General features: G+C 43.0%; 1 protein-coding gene across 1 annotated transcript; it reads right to left on the bottom strand.

Annotated features, from left to right (window-relative positions):
* Positions 1 to 11,872: 11,872 nt before the first annotated feature.
* LOC309596381 (keratinocyte-associated transmembrane protein 2) lies at positions 11,873 to 20,487 on the bottom strand. The gene is made up of 3 exons (XM_082324537.1): positions 20,355 to 20,487; positions 16,384 to 17,000; positions 11,873 to 14,603 (listed from the first exon to the last, which is right to left on the bottom strand). Exons 1-3 carry the CDS (start codon positions 20,452 to 20,454, stop codon positions 14,472 to 14,474), a joined length of 849 nt encoding a protein of 282 aa, XP_082180663.1. The 5' UTR covers positions 20,455 to 20,487; the 3' UTR covers positions 11,873 to 14,471.
* Between the last annotated feature and the right edge of the window lie 751 nt (positions 20,488 to 21,238).

The following is a 21,238-nucleotide window of genomic DNA, read 5'->3' as shown; positions in this document are numbered from 1 at the left end:
TTTTATGGTGTGAAAGCATGTTCAGTACATCACAGCTCTGAGCTGGGTTTAGGCCTTTGGACAGCACTGTGATAAAATTATTTGCAAGAAATTATAGAACTGCAAAGGAAAGGCACAGTGCCACTTTGCAAGTGCATAGAGGATGAGCTCTTCTGCAGTTCGTCACAAGTTCAGCCCCACTGCTGTGACTGCTGCTCTTCAAGAGACAGCCTGTACAGCAGCAAAGGTACAGCAGAAAGCCCACCTCCAGCAGAGATGATTTGTTTTGATAAAACTCAACCAAATCAAGCATTTTGCCAACAGCAGTTGGAAGATGTCTATGTTTTTATTGCATGCATATTCTACATATCCCATTGCTATTGTTCAGTAATAAATGTATTCATAGCTCATACCAGTTCCCTACCTCAGATTCAGATAGTGTTACAGCCAGAGAAGACACCTGTGTGGACTGGAAAACACATACGTAATTTAACAGTCTCTCTCCCCCTCTGTAATACAGAATAAGTCAGCTGTTATGCGCAATTTTGCTGCAAAGCATCTCATCTGCTCTAGGGCCTCCGGGTCAGCTGTAACCCGGGGTCTCCCAAGGCTCTGTAAATCCTCAGGCTGAGCTTTGAACAACAGGCTCCCTGGAAAGAGAAGCAAGCCAAAGGAAAAAAAAAAAGGGCAAAAGCTGCATTCTTGGGGAAAAAAAAAAAAGGCTTTACAACATTTGCAAAACTAAACCCGTTCACTTGGCACTTGAGCCTTGGGAAAGTTTTAGCCGCTCTGTGCAGAAGGAAGTATTTACATCTTTTAGTCACAGGATGCAGGTGGTGATATTCTGGAGAAGATTACAAACAGATTGTAGGCATCTTGCAATTCTATTACTGTGTTATTGTAAGTAGATGTGGTTACATGACAGCACACCCCAGCCCAGATGGCCGTCATTAGGCACAGAAGTCGGAAATAACCCCCGAAGGCAGCAGTGCTGCCAGGATTGGGCTGTGGTCCCAGCCCTCTGAGCCACCCAGGGACCGCGCCGGGCTACGTGACATGCAGGGTTAAGATCCCGCTGCTTAACGAGGATGCGTGGCTCAGTTGCAGGGACAAGGAAAGGCTTGTCTTTCAGTTTGGCATCAAATAAAATGTGTCGCATCTTCCTGTTAATGAACACACACATCACTGACAGGGCTACTGCATAATTTATCACCACAAATACCGTCTTTCTCCAGAGTTTTCATAATTCTTTTCTCTTTACTTATAAAGTGTTGATCTGCTTAAAAAAGGGAAAGACAAAAGTTCACGTGTAAGCCTTAAAATGTGGTAACATAATGGAAACTGTAAATGGAGAGAAAGGGATTCAGCTATATATTTTTGCAACTTTCCAATGCCACATGTTCCTGAAATTCTGAGTTTTGTGGCAGTTATGCTCAGCATATGGGGTCTCAATCACGCCCTGAGCTGCAGCGCACTGCAGAAGAGGAAGAGGTTCTGCTGTTTGTTAGGCTGCAATTGAGACACACTTTAGCTGTGATCGCCTAAAGCCAAGTGCTATGCTCCCCAGTCTTTGGGTCATTTTGCAGCATTAAAGGCTCAAAAATCTCTTTGGGATTATAAATTCAGTGGGGTGAGGGTTCTCATTTTTCTATGTGACACGTGCGTACTTCCACATGCAACTGTAGTATCTGAGTATTTATAGCAATTCAACTTTGAAAACTGTTGGCTTTTGCACTTTTCTTCTGGGGTCAAAACTCTGCTAGAAGCAACGGGCTTTTGTGTATCTTCAATAGAGGAAAACATTTGAGGGTTTGAGTTTTTCTTTTTTTTTTTTTTTTTTTTTTTAAGAGGTTTGATGGTAATAGGTGATACATCACATATATCGTTTTTGTAGTGAAGACCTCTATCTGACCAGTGATTTCCACAACAAATGGTAAATGCTTGTATAAAAATCTGTAAATGTCCCACTCACCAAACGGAAGAAATTGTGACATTCAAATATTCTCACCCAAAAGCAAAAGGACAGTCTTTAGCAGACCAGAAATGAAACAAGCAGATTATACCCCCGAGATAGGAGAATATGTTTGGAAAAGCTTTTAAGTATCTCAAGAGCAAAGGGTTATTTGAAAACCAACATGTCAGTCAGACATTTTGACATGAACATGCTGGTTCCATCAACACCTCTATAGTAAATATTTCAAGATCATCTTGTCCTGAAATAGAAAAACTAGCTACTTGATTTGAATGCCTTCATCGCTGTTGGGTTCCTAGCAGCAAACTAAGGCTCAGCATGATCAAGCTGGTCAAGCTGTGTAGTCCTGGGGCTGGGGGAGAATACGACTGGGCTTAGGAGGCTGATGTCAGTCTAGGGAGGTTTGCTGGTACAGCGTGAGCACTCTCAACCCCAGCTGCCTGTTGAGTGCTTATGCAAGAGCTACCTGCCCATCTGCTGCCCTGAACACCGGTGTGGCTCCGCCTTCCCAAGAAGGCTTCCCTAATTTGAAGTGGAACACAGCCAACCCGTTCCCTGAGCCAGCAGGGCATTTTGAGCCATGCTTTGCGGCAAGCGCCATGAATTGAAGAGAACGGATTGTTTACTTTTAGAGACAAAGTGGCATCTTTCTCCTCCTTTCACGGTCACACCACAGCAGCTCCCAGCCGTACCCCCACCAGGGCGTCCCTCCCCTTGGCGAGGTGTCTGCAAAGCTGCAGCCACGAACCCGGGCGAGAGGGGAGGAAACCACATTCTCCCTGCTCTCAGACCAGGGCCAAGCAGCCAAACCACCCCCTGATTTCTGTATTTTCTTCTATTTTCTCACACAGAGAGAATGTTTCCCCTTTGCTCACTACCCTCAGTGGAGCCTCCTGCAGAAACTGCTGACATTAATCCCAGAAGCAATTCAGAGAGAGGGGGAAAGAGTGCTGTAAACCCAAACAAGAACGAGCCCACCTGGCAAAAAGAAGCAAAGCCTGTTTAAAGCCCACTTTGTCCTTCCTGCGCCTCCAGCACAAGCTGTCAGTGGCATTTCAATAGGAACAAGTTTCATTTACAGTGCTGCATGCAGTGCTCAGTTTAATTCAGGCTTCCCCCCCCCTCCATATTGTCTGGTTTATTGTACCAAAGCTGGTAGGATTGCTTACGAAGTAAGGTATAATCCAGCTTGAGTAACAGCATCAGAGCCTGGACCATCATCTCTAAAGCCTCAGTCCTCAATTACCCAAGCATCTGTTTGCAATTCAGTGTAGAGAAGGAATTAAGACAACACTCAATGCAACAAGAAATGGGACAGAAATACGTAGACTCATTCAGTCTTGCTGTGTTCATGGCACCAAACCCTTCCTGCAATAGTCACACTCTTGTCCTGCTTTTTAAATGTAGACTGTCTTGGGTTAGTTGTTAGCATCACAGCTAGACCAGCGGGGAGCTTTGGTAGGGCCCTTACTCATTACCACTATTAATATCAGGACCTAAGAAGCTTTACATGACCTTAGAATCATAAAATCATAGAACATCTCAAGTTGGAAGGGACCCGTAAGGATCATCAAGTCCAAATCCCTGCACCTCGCATGCCTACCTAAAACATTACCAACCTTCCCATGAGGAAGAAGCACCATGTCTCTCCTGCAGCCATCACTGGCTGGAAACCAGAGAAGCCTACAGGAGCTACAGCGCTTTTATTAAATCAATAATATAAATGAATTAAATTAATTCAGCTCAGTCCAAAACTTCTAAGGATATCCAGCTTATGCAGAGCAGATTCAAGTATTTAAGACAAGCATTGGAATAATCATGAATCACCATCCAATCTCACTCTGGTGCTGCTGCTGAACAACCACTTCTTAAACATTGTGTCATCTCCAAACTATCCCAAAGTCTCACTGGCATATTTTTCATTAGAAACCATCTCTGCTGATGATATTTCCACCTCTGGATCCTGCTCTGTGTTCTAGGATTGGCATGTGACTGAGAAATAAAGCAGGAAGTCAACCAGGAGGCGTGGTGGGTGCCACGGCGGTCATTTTCCTTTTTTTTTTTTAATAGTTCTGATTAACCTTTGTTAGGAAATCACTCACTTTAATCTTGGGAAAAGAGGCATGTTAATGACTGCACCAATTTAGTAGGTGGTTTAAGTTTTATATTCAATTTTATTTTTTGCATGAAGCGTAAAGAGGAATAGTATCGAGGACTGACATGCTTCAGAGGTACATCAGAGTCCTTTGAACATTAACAGAGCTCTGCTCTGAGCACTCCCTGTTGGGAGTTACAATCGCTTTTAAGAGAAGTTAATTGCTGCTGTAAACATGAAAATGAACTGCCAGTATAGGGTTGGCTTTAGTCACTCTGGAACTGGGGAGCCTGGTTTCTGAGGACAGGGGATGGGATCTTCTTCTGCTCTTGGCTATTGCACACTGAATATAGCATCTGTGCATCTACTACAGCCCTCAGAAGGGTTCATATGGCCTTTGATGGCTCAATAGCCATTGGAGGACCCATACGGAGCATGTCAAGACTTGAAGAAGAAAGGATGACACATGGATACTGCAGAAGATGTACAATTCCCACAGTGATGCTCACGGGTCTAGGGTCATTTTTGGCACTGGCACTGCATTGCCTTTAGCACTGGGGAAGGAAGGAGGACTTAACTGGAGATCACCCAAGATCAAGCAGCTGTTAGCTGCGGAATTTTTATGTCTCTCCCAAATGGAGAAACGTTTCTTCCCTGTTCTGAATCTCTCCCACCTTGTCTAAGACACATTCTTGCCCACCATTGCAGCTCCACAGGCATTAGCAATTCCCATACAATGGCTGCACATGTGTGTAATTGGAAGGAGAAATGGCTAAGCAAGTAATTAGGCAAGCAAACTGTTTACAGATATAAAATAACCACTTTTCAGACATCACGTTCAACAAAGAAATGGGTATTAGCAGCATGCATGTAATTAATCTATTACCTAGTGTTTTGGTGACGTATTTCTAAATCTGTATTTACTCAAGCACGTAGCAATCATTTGTATATTGCTCTGGAAAAGGTTCGATGCTGTCAGGTAAAATTCATCACATTATAATCCCATAATTAGCAACATTTTTTCTTTTTATATATTTCTGTTACCACGCAGTAACATTTAGGGAGATGATTGGTGTCTTTGTTTTCCAATGCTTTCCTCTTGCACAATAATAGAAATGTATATTGGGTTGAGGAAACAGATTTATTTTCCCCAGGGTTAGAGAAGATCTCTGTGATTTCGAAGTTGGAGGTTATTTTGCTAAGCCCCACAAAAGTAGAGATTATTTTTATTCATATAAACATATTATTACAGCTTAGATGGATTAATATATAAGAGCTCATGATGTTAGAGACCCACATTTTTCAGGAGAAAAAAAAATACAGGTCTGGGGATGCACTGTAAGAAGAACATACTCAAAGGAAAAAAATTACTTTCTTGAGGGTTTTTTTAATTAAATTAAAAAGAGTAGGTAAACACCCCTCAGCACCTCTGCCACCTCAGTGCAGGAACCCTGGAGGACCCGCGATGGGCCAGCACCCCAGTTCCCCTTGTCCTTAATACCAGCGCTTGCCTCGCTGAGCAGAGGGGCTCCCAGAGCCCCTCCAGCCTCATCCCACCACCACCTCGGGGCAGATCCAGCGCCCGCAGGTGCGACCAGAGCCCGCTGGACCAGACACGCAGTTGCACGATGCGGTCCAGCCCTATCCCTCCTCGTTCCCCAAGCAAGCCGCCGAAGGCGAAGGCCTGTGCTTTACGGGATCAGGCCGTCTGTCTCAGCGTGCCAGCTTTTGTCTGAAGGGATCCCAACTCTCATTTCTGAACTTATTTTGCACTTCTCCAGCTTTTTGCTGGCTGGGAAGGCTGCGTTGCACAGCGCAGTCACACTCCCCCCTGCTGGCTGCTTCTCCGAAAGCAGGGCAGCAGCAGGAAAAGCAGGGAAAACGAAATTATTTTAATACCTAAACTGATGATTATTTTTCTTCTGGGTATTACTTAGAGAAAAGTTGTCCTCAACCATGACGATTTCACAGCACCAGCAAGGTAAGTTTGATTGCCAGTTAAAATACCTTCCTCTGCCTCACCACTGAATTCTTTCTGTAATACGACTTTCATTTAATGCTTTATCTGCTCCCCCACCAGCGGAGTCCCAGGCAGGGAGCAGGCAGTGCTCCGGGCAAGCGGCACGGAAGACAGCAGGATCCTCTTGTTCTCACAGCCACCACCTGCCCAGCAGCAGAACGCATCTCATTTGTACTGTGATACCCATAATATTCATGCTGAAATGAGAAGGGACGCATGTAGGGCTTTTCTGGGGTGGGAAGACAAAGAAACCACCCAATCCTTTGCCCTGGCTTTCTTTTAAAAATAAGCTCCTTCTGCAAATCAGTCCCCCGCAGCCCAAGGCTGATGTGGAAAGACCAGCCTTGTTTCTGAGGCTCCATCCGTTAACATATGCGTCCACAGGTCCCTGAAGGTGAACTCACACTTCCCAGCTTCATGTCCCCACACAGGGCTCAGGCCTCTGGGACCCTCCGACCTGGATGGGCAGGAAACCTCCTGAGTCAGCAAATCTCCCCTAAACCCGTCGCACCAGCATGAAACTGCTCAGGTAGCGGGAAGAGAGAGTCAGCCAAGCGCATCCAACCTCTTGCAATTTCTTAACCTCCAGAGTGAGAAATCAGGCATGGAGCTGACAAAAGGAGCAAGTCTGGACTCCCATAATGTCGCATTCAAGAAGATCGTACTTTCAGCTGTGCACGGTGCAGAAGAGCCTGTCCCACAGGCTTCAGCCATGAACAGCTGGAGCGTGCAGTACATACAGTATAGTTAGCTTCTCCGGGTCTTTCCACTTCTTACTCAGAGCCAGGGTGATATTGGGACTCTCAAATATTTACATCTTACTCCTCTCTGGAAGGACAATCTTCATTTGGTTCCAAGTAGGAGAGGAGATCCCAGACAGGAACGTCTGCCCAGCCCGTTAGCTGACAGTCATTCCTGCTGCTGAACCTGCAGCAAGCTGTTTGGTGAAAGCTAACCACCACCTAATCACCTTATCAGAAACCACACAGCCACAGGGAAGCACGTAAGATGCTACCACCTCCCCCAGAGTCACCAAACTGCTACATGCGAGCACGCCGCAGCCACCTCTGTATATTAAGTTACACATAATAACAAAGAGCCCAAAAGAAGGTTGCCTCTCCACCTGCCCCAATACTGCTAAGATAACGTATGTCACACAGCCTGACTGTCATTTCGTGGTATGATCCAGCCCAAACCCTCTGTACTCAGATAGGATCAAGGACAGTTTTTCTTCCCTCGGGAGAGCCTGTTCAAATGCAGAGAATCTTTCCCATAAACGATACTGAAAATGTAACGTCACTGCTTGGGAGGTTGTGGCTTCATTTCTGCACGATGCCATTATGCCCTTTACTTCCACCTTCTTTCCCTCCCCAAACAACGTGGAATATAACTCTCCTTTTCTGAACATCTGGCATTCCAGCTGTTGGGATTCGCAGTCAGTGTGCATTAGGAATTAAAACCTATATAGAATAAGATTAACTGGTAGAATTTGTCAGCTAATACCGAAAAGACAGTTTTTAGATGTTGCACCTTCATAACGGATAATCAGCTGTTCCTTGCCCCAGTGGCTGCAGCTCAAAACAGTCACTGTCACAATTTAATTTGGAAACTTAACAGAACTGTTAAGAATAAGCCTGAGTTAACCTTAAAAGGTACATCCTAAAGCGAGTCACCGCAGCACGTTGTAATGCAGAAACTGTGTCATGCAGGTACTCTTGAAAGTTTTATTTACTGTCCCCCACTTGCAGAGGGGGAACCTTTATATGGAGAGCATAACCATTTTCCCCTCTGATAAAGAGTAAATAAATGCAGGGACAAAAAAGAACTTCCATCAGTCATCACAAGTCACCATGGGACCCTGGAAGGTGAAAGGCAGTAAGGTGCTAACAAAAATACACACCCTAATTCCACTGCCTTGCCGAGCTAGCTGTTAATGAGTACCAGCTGTGTGATTAACAAATGCAAGAGTCCCCTAATTCATGTAATCTGAAGTATTTCAGCATCCTTGGTACATCTGTGAACTTGAACTTCAGCTCTTAACCCCACCAGCTTCCTTAAATAGCTTAATCAAATCCATTTCAACATTGTTTACAGAATAGTACAAAGTGATTAAATCTGGTTTCACTTAATCTTTAATAAAACCTCAATGAGTGCACCTCAATAAGGATAACATGACCTTTGTATTTTCATTTTAATAAAGATAGGAAATTGCCAAGATTAGTGATTTTCAGTGTTAATAACTTAACAAGGCAATAGACCTTGTAATTAAAAATAGGTTTAAGGAAGCTGCTAAATTATTTTGATAATGATTTAAGGACCAATTACAGAAAAGATGTCATTCTTCCCTTTCTAATTGGATATATTGGAAACAGTGAAGCTGAGAAGTTCTAATATTAACCTCTTTTTATTACAGTGAGGACGTTCATATGCTCTGTATCAGCAAAGTTTAAGCAAAAACAGTATAGGGACTCGTCCTTAAAGGACACTTGTTGTAAAAGAAAAGGCGTAAGAATGATGTTATTAGTTCTGCTGCTTTGTGGTGGCTGGGATATACGGCCTTGAAGATTACTGCTCTATCAGCCCTACATGAGGATTTAGCACTCCCGTAAAGCTACTCAGCCTTCCAGGAGCACAAAATGCAGCTTGGGTTTGGATTTGGGACAGAAGGAAGCTGCACGGCCGAGCAGGTACCGAGACGTTAGGGGACCATGCACACACCATCACTGCCACGGGGCAGCACCACCGCTCGGCCTCCCCAGTGAGCCCGCTCGGGGATTCCCCTCCAAGAAAACTACCACAAAAAACAACCCAAACCAGAAGAATCCTCAAATGAGAGGCTTGGCCTCTCAGCAACAAAAAACATCATGCTGAGACTGCAGCGACCAGTCGCTCACCTGGACTGTACAATGTAAAACACTCTTGTTTGGGCTTGGTTTTACGAGAGCTTAGTAAAGGCTTTATAAGAAACCAAATTAAGAGTTTGCTGCTACTGAATGGGGAACATCCCCATCTCTGTCCTAAACATTCCCATCATTTGCCTTGAGCCAGCTCTGGCACAGGTCTGGCTGCACGGTAAACCAGCTCAGTGCCCCAAAATGACTGAAAATCAACCCGGGAAGAAAAAAGATTAAAAAAGAAAGAGGAATTGTTTTGCTGGGTTAGGAACCTGCTTACCTTCCAGAGCAGGGGACCGTGGTGTGGCAAGGGGAAGCAAGGGCCTCCTCGCGGGGCGTCAGGCGCTCCCAGTAGCCCAGCCCCACCGTGGGCGATCCCACCGCGGGCGATCCCACCGCGGGCGATCCCACCGCCCACCCGCAGCATCGCCTGCCTGGTCGGGCGCAGGCAGGAGAGCTCCGCCTGGGAGGAGCTGCTCCGTCCCTTTCAGAGCAAGGGCAGCTGCTGGATCCCACCGCCCTCCCCACCCCAGCCCCAGGCAGCATCGCTGCCTCAACATTTAGGCAGAAAATTGAGGCCCAAGCGAGGACGAGCTGACAACCAGATTTCTCTTTGCTCAGCATGCCAGCTTTTCACAGACAATAAAAGCTAATAAAATCTCACCCACCGTGGCTCATCGCAGGTTTCCTAAACTGACCGTGACTTGGGAAATCCCTGACCAATGTTCTGTCCACCTTGGCCTGCAGCTCGCTAAGCAAAGATTTCCCAAGCCTGAGTTACAGCTGCAAGAGCATCCCCCTTCTCCTTCTAATATTAATAGCAGTCTCTGTTAGAGCCACAGAAATATCCCTTTTCCCTTTCTATTATTTTTGTAGCGTTTAAATTTATTTAAGAGAGACCATGTTTTTCATTGCCACGTTACAAATCAATTTCCCATAACTCAAACCACCCTGCTCAGACAAACCTTTCTCTGTTCGCCCTGTATACAACGCAGCAGCAGCCAAGGACAGTTGACTTAGCTGAATAATGCACACTGGTGCTAAATGAAAATTAAACTATAAATATTTTAAAATACCTGATTTCCTGGATAGTAAAAGTGAAATGTATCATTTGTTTAAACTATCCTATTCATTATTTCTTTCCTCGTTCCATAAAACCCATCCACTAACGAGAACCTACATAAATAGAGCTTCAACTTTCATCTTGAGAAGTTTAATCAGAAAGCTCTTCAGGAATGTTTTATTCCTTTTATCAGAATATTGAGGGAAGTCATAATTCACCTTAATGTGAGAAAGTTTCCTTTCTTCAGTAAAGAAATCCATCGAGACATTTCTTGTTGGTAAGATCTGACATAAATCTGCTTGCTTTTTCCTCTATTTGATCTCAGCACTTTATGAATTTTTGATTGCCTGCTCTTAATTTTCCACAAGCAAATTCAATTAAAGAAATTAAAAAAATAGTAGTTCAATCCTGATTACCTCATCAGCAAATGGCTCTTTTATTGCACAATGGCTGATGACATATGCTCCACTCTCCCGGTGCTGGTGAAGCCCTTGTAAAACAGGATCACAAGAAACCTTTCCCTTTTTATTGGTACTATTAGGAAACAGCGTATCAACTACCCAAGTCAATCCAGCAAGGCACTTCCCCTGTCCAGGCAACAAGCCAAGGGCTAGTGCGAATGAAAAAATATCCTTGAAAAGAAGTGTCGAAGTCATTGCGCGCATTTCAAATCATCCGTGCCTACAAGGGTGCGGTCCCTTTTCTACACTACCAAGGTGACAGTGACACACGGGTGCGCTGCAGAAGCAATTCAGCACAGTCGTTAGCCAGGGCAGAGGTGAGAGTTCACTATTTTCTGACTTTGTTTCCAGTATTTTCTTGCTACAGGTGACAGTGAGCAAGTGTACGCTGTGTTGCAGGGACTGGATGGCAAGTTGCCGTTGCTAACAAGCCGATTCTTTAGCATTCACCTTTTCAGGACACAAATAACCAGTGTTAACTGGCACTGCAGCCTCTATGCTACGCTAGCATTATTAGCTGAGTGCTGGAGCGGATCAGCAGTGGACAGGTTTAAGAACAGTGATATTCCACAAACATCATTATATCTAAATTAATTTGCTCAGATGCATCCACAAACCTCCTGCTTTGGCATGCCCACACCTATCTCTTGGGGCAGCTTGCTACAATCCCTGTCAGCCTGATGGAGCAAGATTCGCCCCACGTACTTAAAAACATTAGCGCCCTGGAAGTGAAGCTGTTTAGACAATTCCCCAAATGAAACCCACTGTTTAAAGAACTTCAAGGATTTCAAATTCACGTGAATTCCCTGTGAATTTAAAAACATTCAAATAAGCTGCCCTTAGTACCATTACTAAAGAGGCTTATTAAAAAAAAAAAATTATATAAATATTTAAAAGACATTTTTCTTATTTGTGAGATAAAGAGGATGTGCACAATAGCTAGAGCAAGCAAAGAATAACTGCTCATCTGAAGTGCTTGGAGCGAGGCAAAGCTGCACTCTACTAGAGGAGACAGGCGTGCGAGCCATGATTTCATGACCTCAACTATCAGTTACCTAACTCCAAGTATTTCAGTACTGATATAACTATCAAGAGCAAAAGGCTTGAGAGATGATTTTTGCCTCTAAGGTAACCTCATGCAAGAGCATCTTCAGAGAAGACAACTAAATGGACATTTCAGAAGAGAATTTATTAACATTTGCAGTACAAAGAGAGTTGCAGTCCATTAGGCCTAAATACTGTTAAGTTCACCTAATGAATACTAAATCTGTGGGACAAGTATTGTCACAGCACAGCTAAACATAAGAGCATTTTCAAATGTGATGACTGCAAAACAAACTGCAAAAAAGCAGGTTTGGTAATTGAGTTGACGCTAGGCCTTTGACGGTTTTCCCTAAAAAGCTCACAAAAAGCAATCTTGCTACTAGCTGTGTGCATTCCTCCTCCAGCAAAAGTTACAGGGGTTTCAGCGAGCGGGTTTGTCAGAAGGAACGGCTCAAAAGCTGGAAAACTAATAAATTTCTCTCCCTACAGACAGTCTTTTCACAAGGACAAACAATTGGAGGGAGGGAGGGCAAGGAAATGCAAGATTTTTCCACCAACATATTAACATATAGTCTTAAAGAGAACATTGTTATTCGTTCAGAAAGCCTGGAAGAAAAACATTTAGATTGGTTTGGCTCAGCCAGCTGAAGTATGCTGCAAGAGCTTTGGAAGACATCCAAGATGGAATAAGGTAACACATCTACGAATGTCAGAAATCAACAAAATATGCCTTATTTCTACTAATTTAGGTCAATGTTAATTTTCTGCATTTTTTAAACAGTATTCTAGCTATTATAGTCAGTCAGGTGGCTGAAAATGTAACATCTGCCTTGATGGCCTAATTCACTGGATGTGTTTAAAAGAAAATGACATTCGAAATGAAACTTTTCATGTGGCTATCATTGCACTTCTGTGCGGTCCGGCACTTCAGTATCTCATTCGGGTTCTGCGCAAGGCCCATGGTACCAAACTGAAAGGAACCACAAGCGTTCTGCAAGTTGTGAGCATACTACTGTCTAATGTCAAACCCACTACGCTTTATGAATGTTATTTAAGGAGAAAGCTACTGAACTTCTCGGGTGCGAAAACATTAGCCTCCTCCTCTCCTATTCCAACATTTAAACATCCTAAAGGAGCTTTTTGAAGTAACCTTTCCCTTTGGATCTTGACCACAGCAGCGTTATGGTTTAATGTGGGTACATTCAGGTAGGAGTTTCAAGTATCTTCCATGAGAATTACTAATTATACAACTTAGGTAAAAAATTACTTGTTAAAGAACTTATTAATTCCTACAGCTTAAAAGATTTCATTTAAGCCTTGCTATCCATCCTACATACCACTTAACAGATGAATAAAACAAAACTCCGTACACCCCCTACACAGAGTGAATTTAATCAGTAACAGAAAAGATTGTTTTGAACTGGTTGTCCAATCGCAAGCGTAAGCAAGCTCTTTATCGGAAGGTACTGTATAACAGCAGTGAAACAGTTAAGATAAAAACCACGAGCTTATTATTGTCATTTATTTTAAAAACCTTATTCAAAATATTAAGTGATACAAGTCCAAATAAGATAAAAATTACTGCAAGAAAACAGTTTTGGGATATTTTGTTTGTGCTTTACTACTTGTGGTTATGAAAAGAATGCATTTAACAGTAGGATTTAGAACTTTTAGCACTTCATTTGTAAGAGAGTATCATGCCTTCAGACTCCTCATGCCAACAGCTGTGAAGTTGATTTTTTCAAAATGTTACATAACTACTTGAATACCAAATCATTAATTATGGGGTTCTGATCCACCGTTATTTACATATTTATCAGTATGAAAACTAAATCACAAACAGAATGTACAGAAAACTAAGATTTTATATTTTACAACTCATGAAAACATAAATAATGAAAGTACAAAAGACAAGGTAAAAAAAACTACTGTACCAGTAACTTGATTTACACTAATGCATAAAAGTTTGTCAAAAATCAAGAGTGCGCTGACCACAGACTGGCAGCCCCACGCACCATTCCTTTCATCTGCCTGTTACCTGGGTCAGTATAACAACAAAATAAATTACTCTTACGTTCTCAGGCCTCTCCCATTTATAATATAGCAAACCACACAGCTGTTTCCCAACTGTCTTAAAATTCAACAGAAAGGTTCAATGTACTGAAAGCCTGTCAACTATCTATATTTTAGTAAGATTATTCAACAAGGCTTATTTTCCATTCATTAATTACAAAGGTAATGAAACAGTCATAAATATTAAAGAAAAAAAATGGACAGTCAAGAAGCTGCATACCTTCATAAAGATCTTGAACATTTTAAAGAAATATACAGTATGTAACTTCTGAAATAAAATGGTTTCTACCTACTTATTTTTAAATTATTTACTGCATGAACACATACAGAAATTATGAGATTGCCATGCTAGCTATTCTGCCTAAAATAGGATCAAGTTATGCAATAAGAAAACAGAACCAAAAAAAACCAAGAAGATTTGCAGCATCAGGATTTAAGCACAGAAAAAAGTAATTATATTTTAAGTTTGCAATATAGTGGGATTCATGAGCCATACAAGTGATTAGCAGAGATCATTAATTTGATTTAGTGATGCCAAAGTCATTAATTCATTAGACCTAAAATATTTTATGCTTATTTTTTGTATTACCACTATTAAGACTGCTCCAGACAGAAGGAATGATGCTTAATGAATGGAAAGAGCACTAATTATTAAACTCTGTATCTTTATAGTTGATATAAAACCTGACCAAAGTAGCAAACAGATGTATCATGCCCTTGATCTTGCATGAGATTTAATCTCAAAAACATCCAGGTCAAAGAGAGTACATCTCATTTCAGTACAAGCAGCATATTTAGAATACCTGAATATCATTACACGACTAGGCAGGCAAAGAGTGATAAGTTCAGCAAACTCAAATCACAGTGCTTTCAAAATACGTAATCATTAGTTATTTTCAGGGAAGGCATTGCTTCATTAACATTTTGATCTAAACGATGATATTCTACTGTCCTAGAGCACAGGCCATCCCTCCATCTTCGGCTCTGGACCAATAAGAAGATCTGAAAGAAAAAGCAGACAACTTACATAATGGTACGGAGAAACATTTTGGGTTTGATAGACAGCTTAACAGTTGTATTGATGTCACAGTTCTACCCCTTCCTCCTGGCAATGGCGTTACCATTGCTATAAAGCACGGCACTAGTAGCCAGCCATTTCCATGCTGTCCCTGCCATCAAGTCACTTACTGGCAACCTCAGTTGCAGTTTGGCAAAAACACGGCATTCAACCCATAACTCTTTCAGTAAAGATATGTGTGTAGCTTCAGAGGTACTGCACATACAGGCTATTAAACTATCCCCAGTTGGTGACATTTGTTAGTTTAGTCATCTTACCTATTCTGGCATTTCACCCTTGTTAAAAATAATTGTATTACTGGTGCTGAAACAAAGGCAACAGAACCAGCAACGGTGTAATCTGATAAACTGTTTCTGCATTATAGCTCAGTGCCCGCTTCAGCAATATCAGCAGAGAAGTTCAAGAAGCTATATGATAAATCAAAGCACTCAAGTGATCAGATTTTTAAATGTCTATTATCTTCACCCTATTTAGCCTTGTTCCTTACCGACATCATCTAAGAATCCACTTTGCTAAACAGGGCAACTATACTGACAAAAGGGGAAATGGGACAATGTAAGCGGGCACGGGGAAAGAAAAATGGGAACCTAAACCAGTTTGACGGTTGTCTCACAGAAATACAGGCCACTGTCTATGTACGTAAAGTACTAGCATATCTTCTGTTCCCAAAATTATTTCTAAGTGCTAAAAAGTAATATTAACAGATAGCTTTTCAATTAGCCAAATGATACTACAAACATTATGTCATGTAGCAAAGACAAGGCACTTTTTTATCACTTATCTGAACTTCCCTCGAAGTTAAATTTTCAAATGTAACACAGTCTTCAACATTTTCCCCTATAAAGACTTAGCAATGCACATTTCAGATACGCCACTGCACTGTAAAGCAGAAGTTTTAGGGGTTTTTTTAGCTGTGTTCTTTTCAGAGTCCCCCAAATCCTCGACCAAATCAGTGTTCTCTACAAGGACAAACACTAAATTTGCCTCATATCTGAAAACTGACCTATGATTTAATTGCAAATTTGTGCATGCATCTGTACTGGGTCTGGCTGGGCTGGAGTTAATTTTCTGTGCAAGCAATATATTTTAAAATAGCACTAATCAGGCTACTTTTGACATACAGAGAATTAGTTTGTACCGAAGAAAGAGTTACCTGAAAACGCTAACTTTGGGCTTCTCTAAATCTGGAAAGAGTGTTAAACATTTCCTAAAACTTGGTAGTTAAGCCCTCAGAAGATCTATGCTATAAAGACCACTTAAAGTGAACACTTATTACAAGGATTATCACAGTTATAACAGGATCATTCCCATGCCATTTGGGATTAAATCTTCCTTAATTTGCTGTTTAGAATCCTGTGCAGAAACAAAATTAATTAATCTATCAATCACCTTCACTCGACTTGGCTCAGGTCTCATTTGTAGAACTCATGTTGTACACTACCAGTGTCCGTTACTGAACTGATGGATTACTGATGTCAGCAGTTAATTGATTTTCTAATCTGAAATGTTTGATTCAAGTTCATTTTCATTGTGCAGATAAAAATGTCGTTAATGATCTGCATATTAGCATCACAACAAGACCAAGTGGTCAAAGATTTCATTCTCCAAAAAGCTAAGTTCCTCTTATTAAAAAGCGTACAAAGCAATGCAACTTCATTTTTAAATACTAAACCCGTTTCTCTCAACCTTTCACAGCACACCTACCTTCCTCTTATTGTGATAGGTGACATAAACAACAGCTACTAAGAAGGCAACAACAACCAGATGAAAAAAGAAATGGCTGTCTTCTTCTTCTTCCAGCCCTGTGACAGAAACATCTTTTATCTTCTCATCAAGGGTCTTGATCTCCTCATTGTAATTACTAATGGTGTCAGAGTCATCATCTTCTGGCATCTCTAGAAGGTCTGGGTTGTATCTGGAATTCGATGTCATTTCATAGTCGTCATCTCCATCTGACTCCATAGTTTCTTTTATGATGGGTGGCGAACTATTTAGTGTGTCCTTCAAATCTGTTAGAAGATCCTCTTCCTCAATTTTAGTATCTTCAGAAGCATCAACATCCATTTGAGACACAGGACTAGCTGTCACCGCACGAGAGAGAACATACGGCAGAGAATCACCTTTTGCTGTAGATGGTTTTACTGCGGTCACCGAATTGATTTTCGCTGTTGTTGGGAATTCTTCTTTTTTTGTTGGACTTGCCTCTTTTTTTGTTGGGGTTATACTCTGTGAGTTGTCTGTTAAATTTTGGGATCTGTTTAGTGTTTCATTCTCGCTTTTAGAAGAAATATTTTTTTGAAGCATCTCCACTTTCATAGAATCTGAGAAAAGGATGAGAAACAGTCAATAATAAGGCACTAACTTCTCTTGTGATACTTCAGCTAGAAATGAAAATTATTGCAAGGCATTGACTTTATAGACAAGAAATCATATGATGACCAGGGCATATTTCACACTGCAAACTTTTTAGAACTCATAGGCAGAAATACACACTCCTGTACTTTGGCAACTTCAAAAGAGAAGTCTTGAGTGGGACAGGAATTAAAGCTTGGAAGTAAATGCTTTCTACATTAGTATGCCAAAGTGTCCCTGAAAAACTTAGCATGCCTATTTTCCAGACTTGGAACTTCAGAGACATGTCCTCCCTCCCTCTGTGGATTCATGATGTCTTCTAGAATCATACGTGATTAGTATTTTCTCCATCATCAAACCCTTTCTCCCATAGAATTTGCTGAGGTCCACAGAGGAAGTTCTCAGTAAAGCTCTTCCTGCAGTTAAACGTTTTTAATCTTTCACCATTGCATATTTCGCCAGCAAAAAATGACAACACGCTGCAATGTCTCCTTCAGTCATGACGCAAGGTCCTAGTATCTCTTCCCAGGCACTTATTTTTATTGAATTTGTAGACACAGAAAAAGATTTCCAACCTTATGTTAACTTGAACGAAACTACTGAACCACAGCTTAAAAAACAAAGCTGAAGAAAGGACAAACTGACTGCATATGCTCCTATAGGAAAGCCTTTTGTCGGCAGCAAATTATTATAATGAAGAAAGTCAGCAACAGTGCTATGTAACAGTGCACCCTTAGGCAAATTCATAATCTCTCCAATGCTAGAATAGCTTTACAGAACTACATAAAACCCAAGGTGAGCATTAAAACCACATGCAGGGCTCATCACCCCCTTCTCTACCCAAAGGAAGGTAAAAAAAGATGCAGAGGGAGTTTATAAGTAGCCAATGGTTTTTTTAATCCTAAAAAAAAATAGCAAACTATTCATGTTTACAGCATGTCACTTCCAGATTAAAATCAGGAGGCACCTTAAAAATGAAGAACACATTTTCAACTTTCAGTATACATCATAATTTAAATAGTGGAACCATACTTGCCTTGTATTTTGGCATGCCAAACTATTTTTTAATTTTTTATTTTAAAAAAGTAACAATACTTTCATTAAGCGCTCCCAAGGAACTCCCTGGTTCACTGGAAAGTTACAGATTCTAGAAACGAAGCATTCAACCAACTGCTTGTGTCAAATTACTCATAAGTAAAATATTATACAGGGGACACTGAATCAGGTTATTCATGAAACGTGTATTTACAGAGGATCAGTTACAACAGACTTTTTGTTTACACGGTACACTTTTCCATCATGAATTGCTCTTTAACCAACTAAAACAGAGAAGACTCAACTAATCCCGTATGAACTAGACGTTACGGTGCCTCTCTGCTAAAGGTCAAAGTCAACTACTTTACATTTAACACATTTACTGTTGTTGAAGAAACTACTATTATCATATCATATCATCTGAATTATCATATCAACATTAACTTATTCAGTTCTTTCTTGTACAGGACAAGTTCAGGGAATTCTTATCTCCCCTCAGGAGTCAAGCCAACTAACTGCATACGTGGAGATGAATATGAAGAAAGGCAGCTGCAAGACAGTTTCATATTTATAGCTAGTTGGCACGTTATGAGTGAGGTAGGCAGACTTTACTGCTACCCTCACCAAATAGACAAAAAGTATTAGAGAGTAATAGCTAAATTTTTTGAAATCCAAACAAACATATTTTCCCTATAGAACTACACTGCATGTATCCTTACACATCAAATTATTCTTAAACTCATTTTAACATGAAAGGTTTAGAAGGATATATGCTTAAAAGCAAGGGACTTCCACCAGCTAATGCTGCAGCTTCAGAGTGAGAAAGAATAATTTCCCATTATTCCTAAAATAAGTTATTTTTTTGTTTTAATAGGAGTAGCAAGTTTAGCAACTACAGCACAACTGATTTATGACACCTATCCAAAAGTATTTGGCATTATAAACGGTGGTTGCACTGTTTACAGTTACACAACCCTGTCAGGTGATGTTAGACGTAGTGCCTGGACTCCAGAGAGGCCTCAGCTTCAAAAATAGATATTAATGTTCAGTCATGGCGACAGAACTAGCAAGACAGTCCTCTTAGTAAACACTGTACATAAAAACATTTGACAGGGTCAAAATTCACTTCCAGGAAAACTTGAGTTTTCCTAAAACAACTTTTTAGAAAGCAAGTTGTTCCATGATTTTTTTAAGTAAAAACCTCTTGGTTTCCTACAGGTTTCTGTCCCACATCCTGAACCTTTTCCTTCATTACTGCCTACCCATTAGACCAGGCGAGGGGCAACACAAATAGAGCTGGTTCAGATATACTGACTGACGAGCAGGAAAGGAACTGCCAGCTCAAAACAGCTCCCTTCATTTCCTTCGATAACTACCTTCCTCTTCACTGCCCAACCCATACTTCATCTAAAACAAACAGAAACTCATCGCACTTGAAATATGCGTTTCTTATTAGCATTAGGTTACAGTTGGTCTGTAGGTTGAATCATAGAATTGTTGAGGTTGGAAAAGACCCTTAAGATCACCGAGTCCAACCATTAACCCAGCACTGCCAAGTCCACCACTAAACCATGTCCTCAAGCACCACGTCTATCAGTCTTTTAAATACCTCCAGGGATGGACACTCAACCCCTGCCCTGGGCAGCCTGTGCCAGGGCCTGACTGCCCTTTCCGTGAAGAAGTTTTTCCTAATATCCAACCTAAACCTCCCCTGGTGCAGCTTGAGGTCTTTTTGAAGGGAAGAGGGAGAAAGAAAGTGGACTTAACTAGGAGTCAACCTGCAGAATAACATAAACTTATTTTCGGGGCGGGGGGGCTAAAAACAGGCACACAATTAGAATAATTAGAACAAAACATTAAGTCTGATGAGCGAAGCAGCCAGCTAAACTGCTCTCCGCAGCAAGAAACACGGTGAACACCGGCGAGACAGTCCCACGCCCGCCCGCCGCGGGAGCAGCCCGGTAACGCGCACCTTCTCCCGCAGCGCCCGCCCCCGCTTTCTCCGACAGCGAAGGCCCGGCCGAGGCCGGTTCCCGGGGCCGGGGCCGGCCGCCCCGAGCCGCGCCCCACCGACGGCCCCTGCCCACAGCCGAGGCGGGCAGGGCGGCAGGCGGGCCCCGCCGGCGGCCGCAGAGACCTTTAGGCCGAAAAGCGCTGAAGACGAAGCCGGTGAAAGACCGGCGGGGCGGCCGCGGAGCGCGCGGAGCGCCCACAGCCCCCCAGCCAGCCAAGCCAGCCAGCCAGCCAGCCGCCGGGGCCCGGCCCGGCCCGCCCCCCGCCCCGCTCACCGGAGGCCTCCTGGCCGCGGGCCGCCAGGGCCCAGCCGCAGAGCAGCAGGAGGCAGAGAGCGCGGCCCGCCGGGGCGCCCCTCTGGCCGGCGGCCGCCATCTTCCCGCGCCCCTCCCCACCGACGTGGCGATGGCACCGCCCCCCCGGCGCCTGCGCGGGAGGGCGGGAACCCTGCGCACCGCCCGTGAAGCGGCCGCGCACGCGCCTGGGCGGGAGGGCGCCGCGCGGGGGCTGAGGGGAGCGCGGCGGGGCCCGGGGAGCGGCAGGCAGCGCCCGGCGAGCGGGAGGGGCGCCCAGCCCCGTGACGGAGAGGAGCGGGTTTCCCTCTCCTTCCGTCAGACAGAGCTTGACGTTAGGGGTCGGGCCCCCCGCTTAGAGCCACGGCCCTGTCTGCCTGGGCTTTGCGCTGTACCGCTCACGAACGCTTTTCACAGAATTTGATAGATTTATAGTAAAAAGCTTTCCTGTTCTCAGCCCAAGTGAGGCGATGCAAGCCCTGAGAGAAACCTTGAAGCTGATCAAACAAATTCCAAAACACCGATGGTTCAAGCACGAGAAAACCAAGAGCGAGGAGCCCAGAGGCTTACAGGGACACAGAACACGAGCCACGCACAGCATACAGCAGCACGCGTTAATTTTGAGCATCTGCCACGTTACTGTGAGCTGGTTGCATGTTATTTGTTTGGACTGGTGAAATCTAGAGGACTACTTCCTCCACCAGTGTTAAGTTAAATATTTGAGATAAGACATCCTAGGAAGTACTCGGGAATAGGCTGCGATACGAGGGAAGACAGCCAGCGTTGCACAATTCGCAGGCTGTGGCCGAGGCGGATCTACCGTCTGGGTGTCCCAGCGCCATTGCCTCATCCGGCACGTCCTCCTG

Source organism: Platalea leucorodia, assembly GCF_965183815.1.
Source record: "Platalea leucorodia genome assembly, chromosome: 11".
NCBI classification, from domain to species: domain Eukaryota; kingdom Metazoa; phylum Chordata; class Aves; order Pelecaniformes; family Threskiornithidae; genus Platalea; species Platalea leucorodia.
Note: the sequence above shows the minus strand (reverse complement) of the source record. Positions and strands in the feature narration are given on the sequence as shown.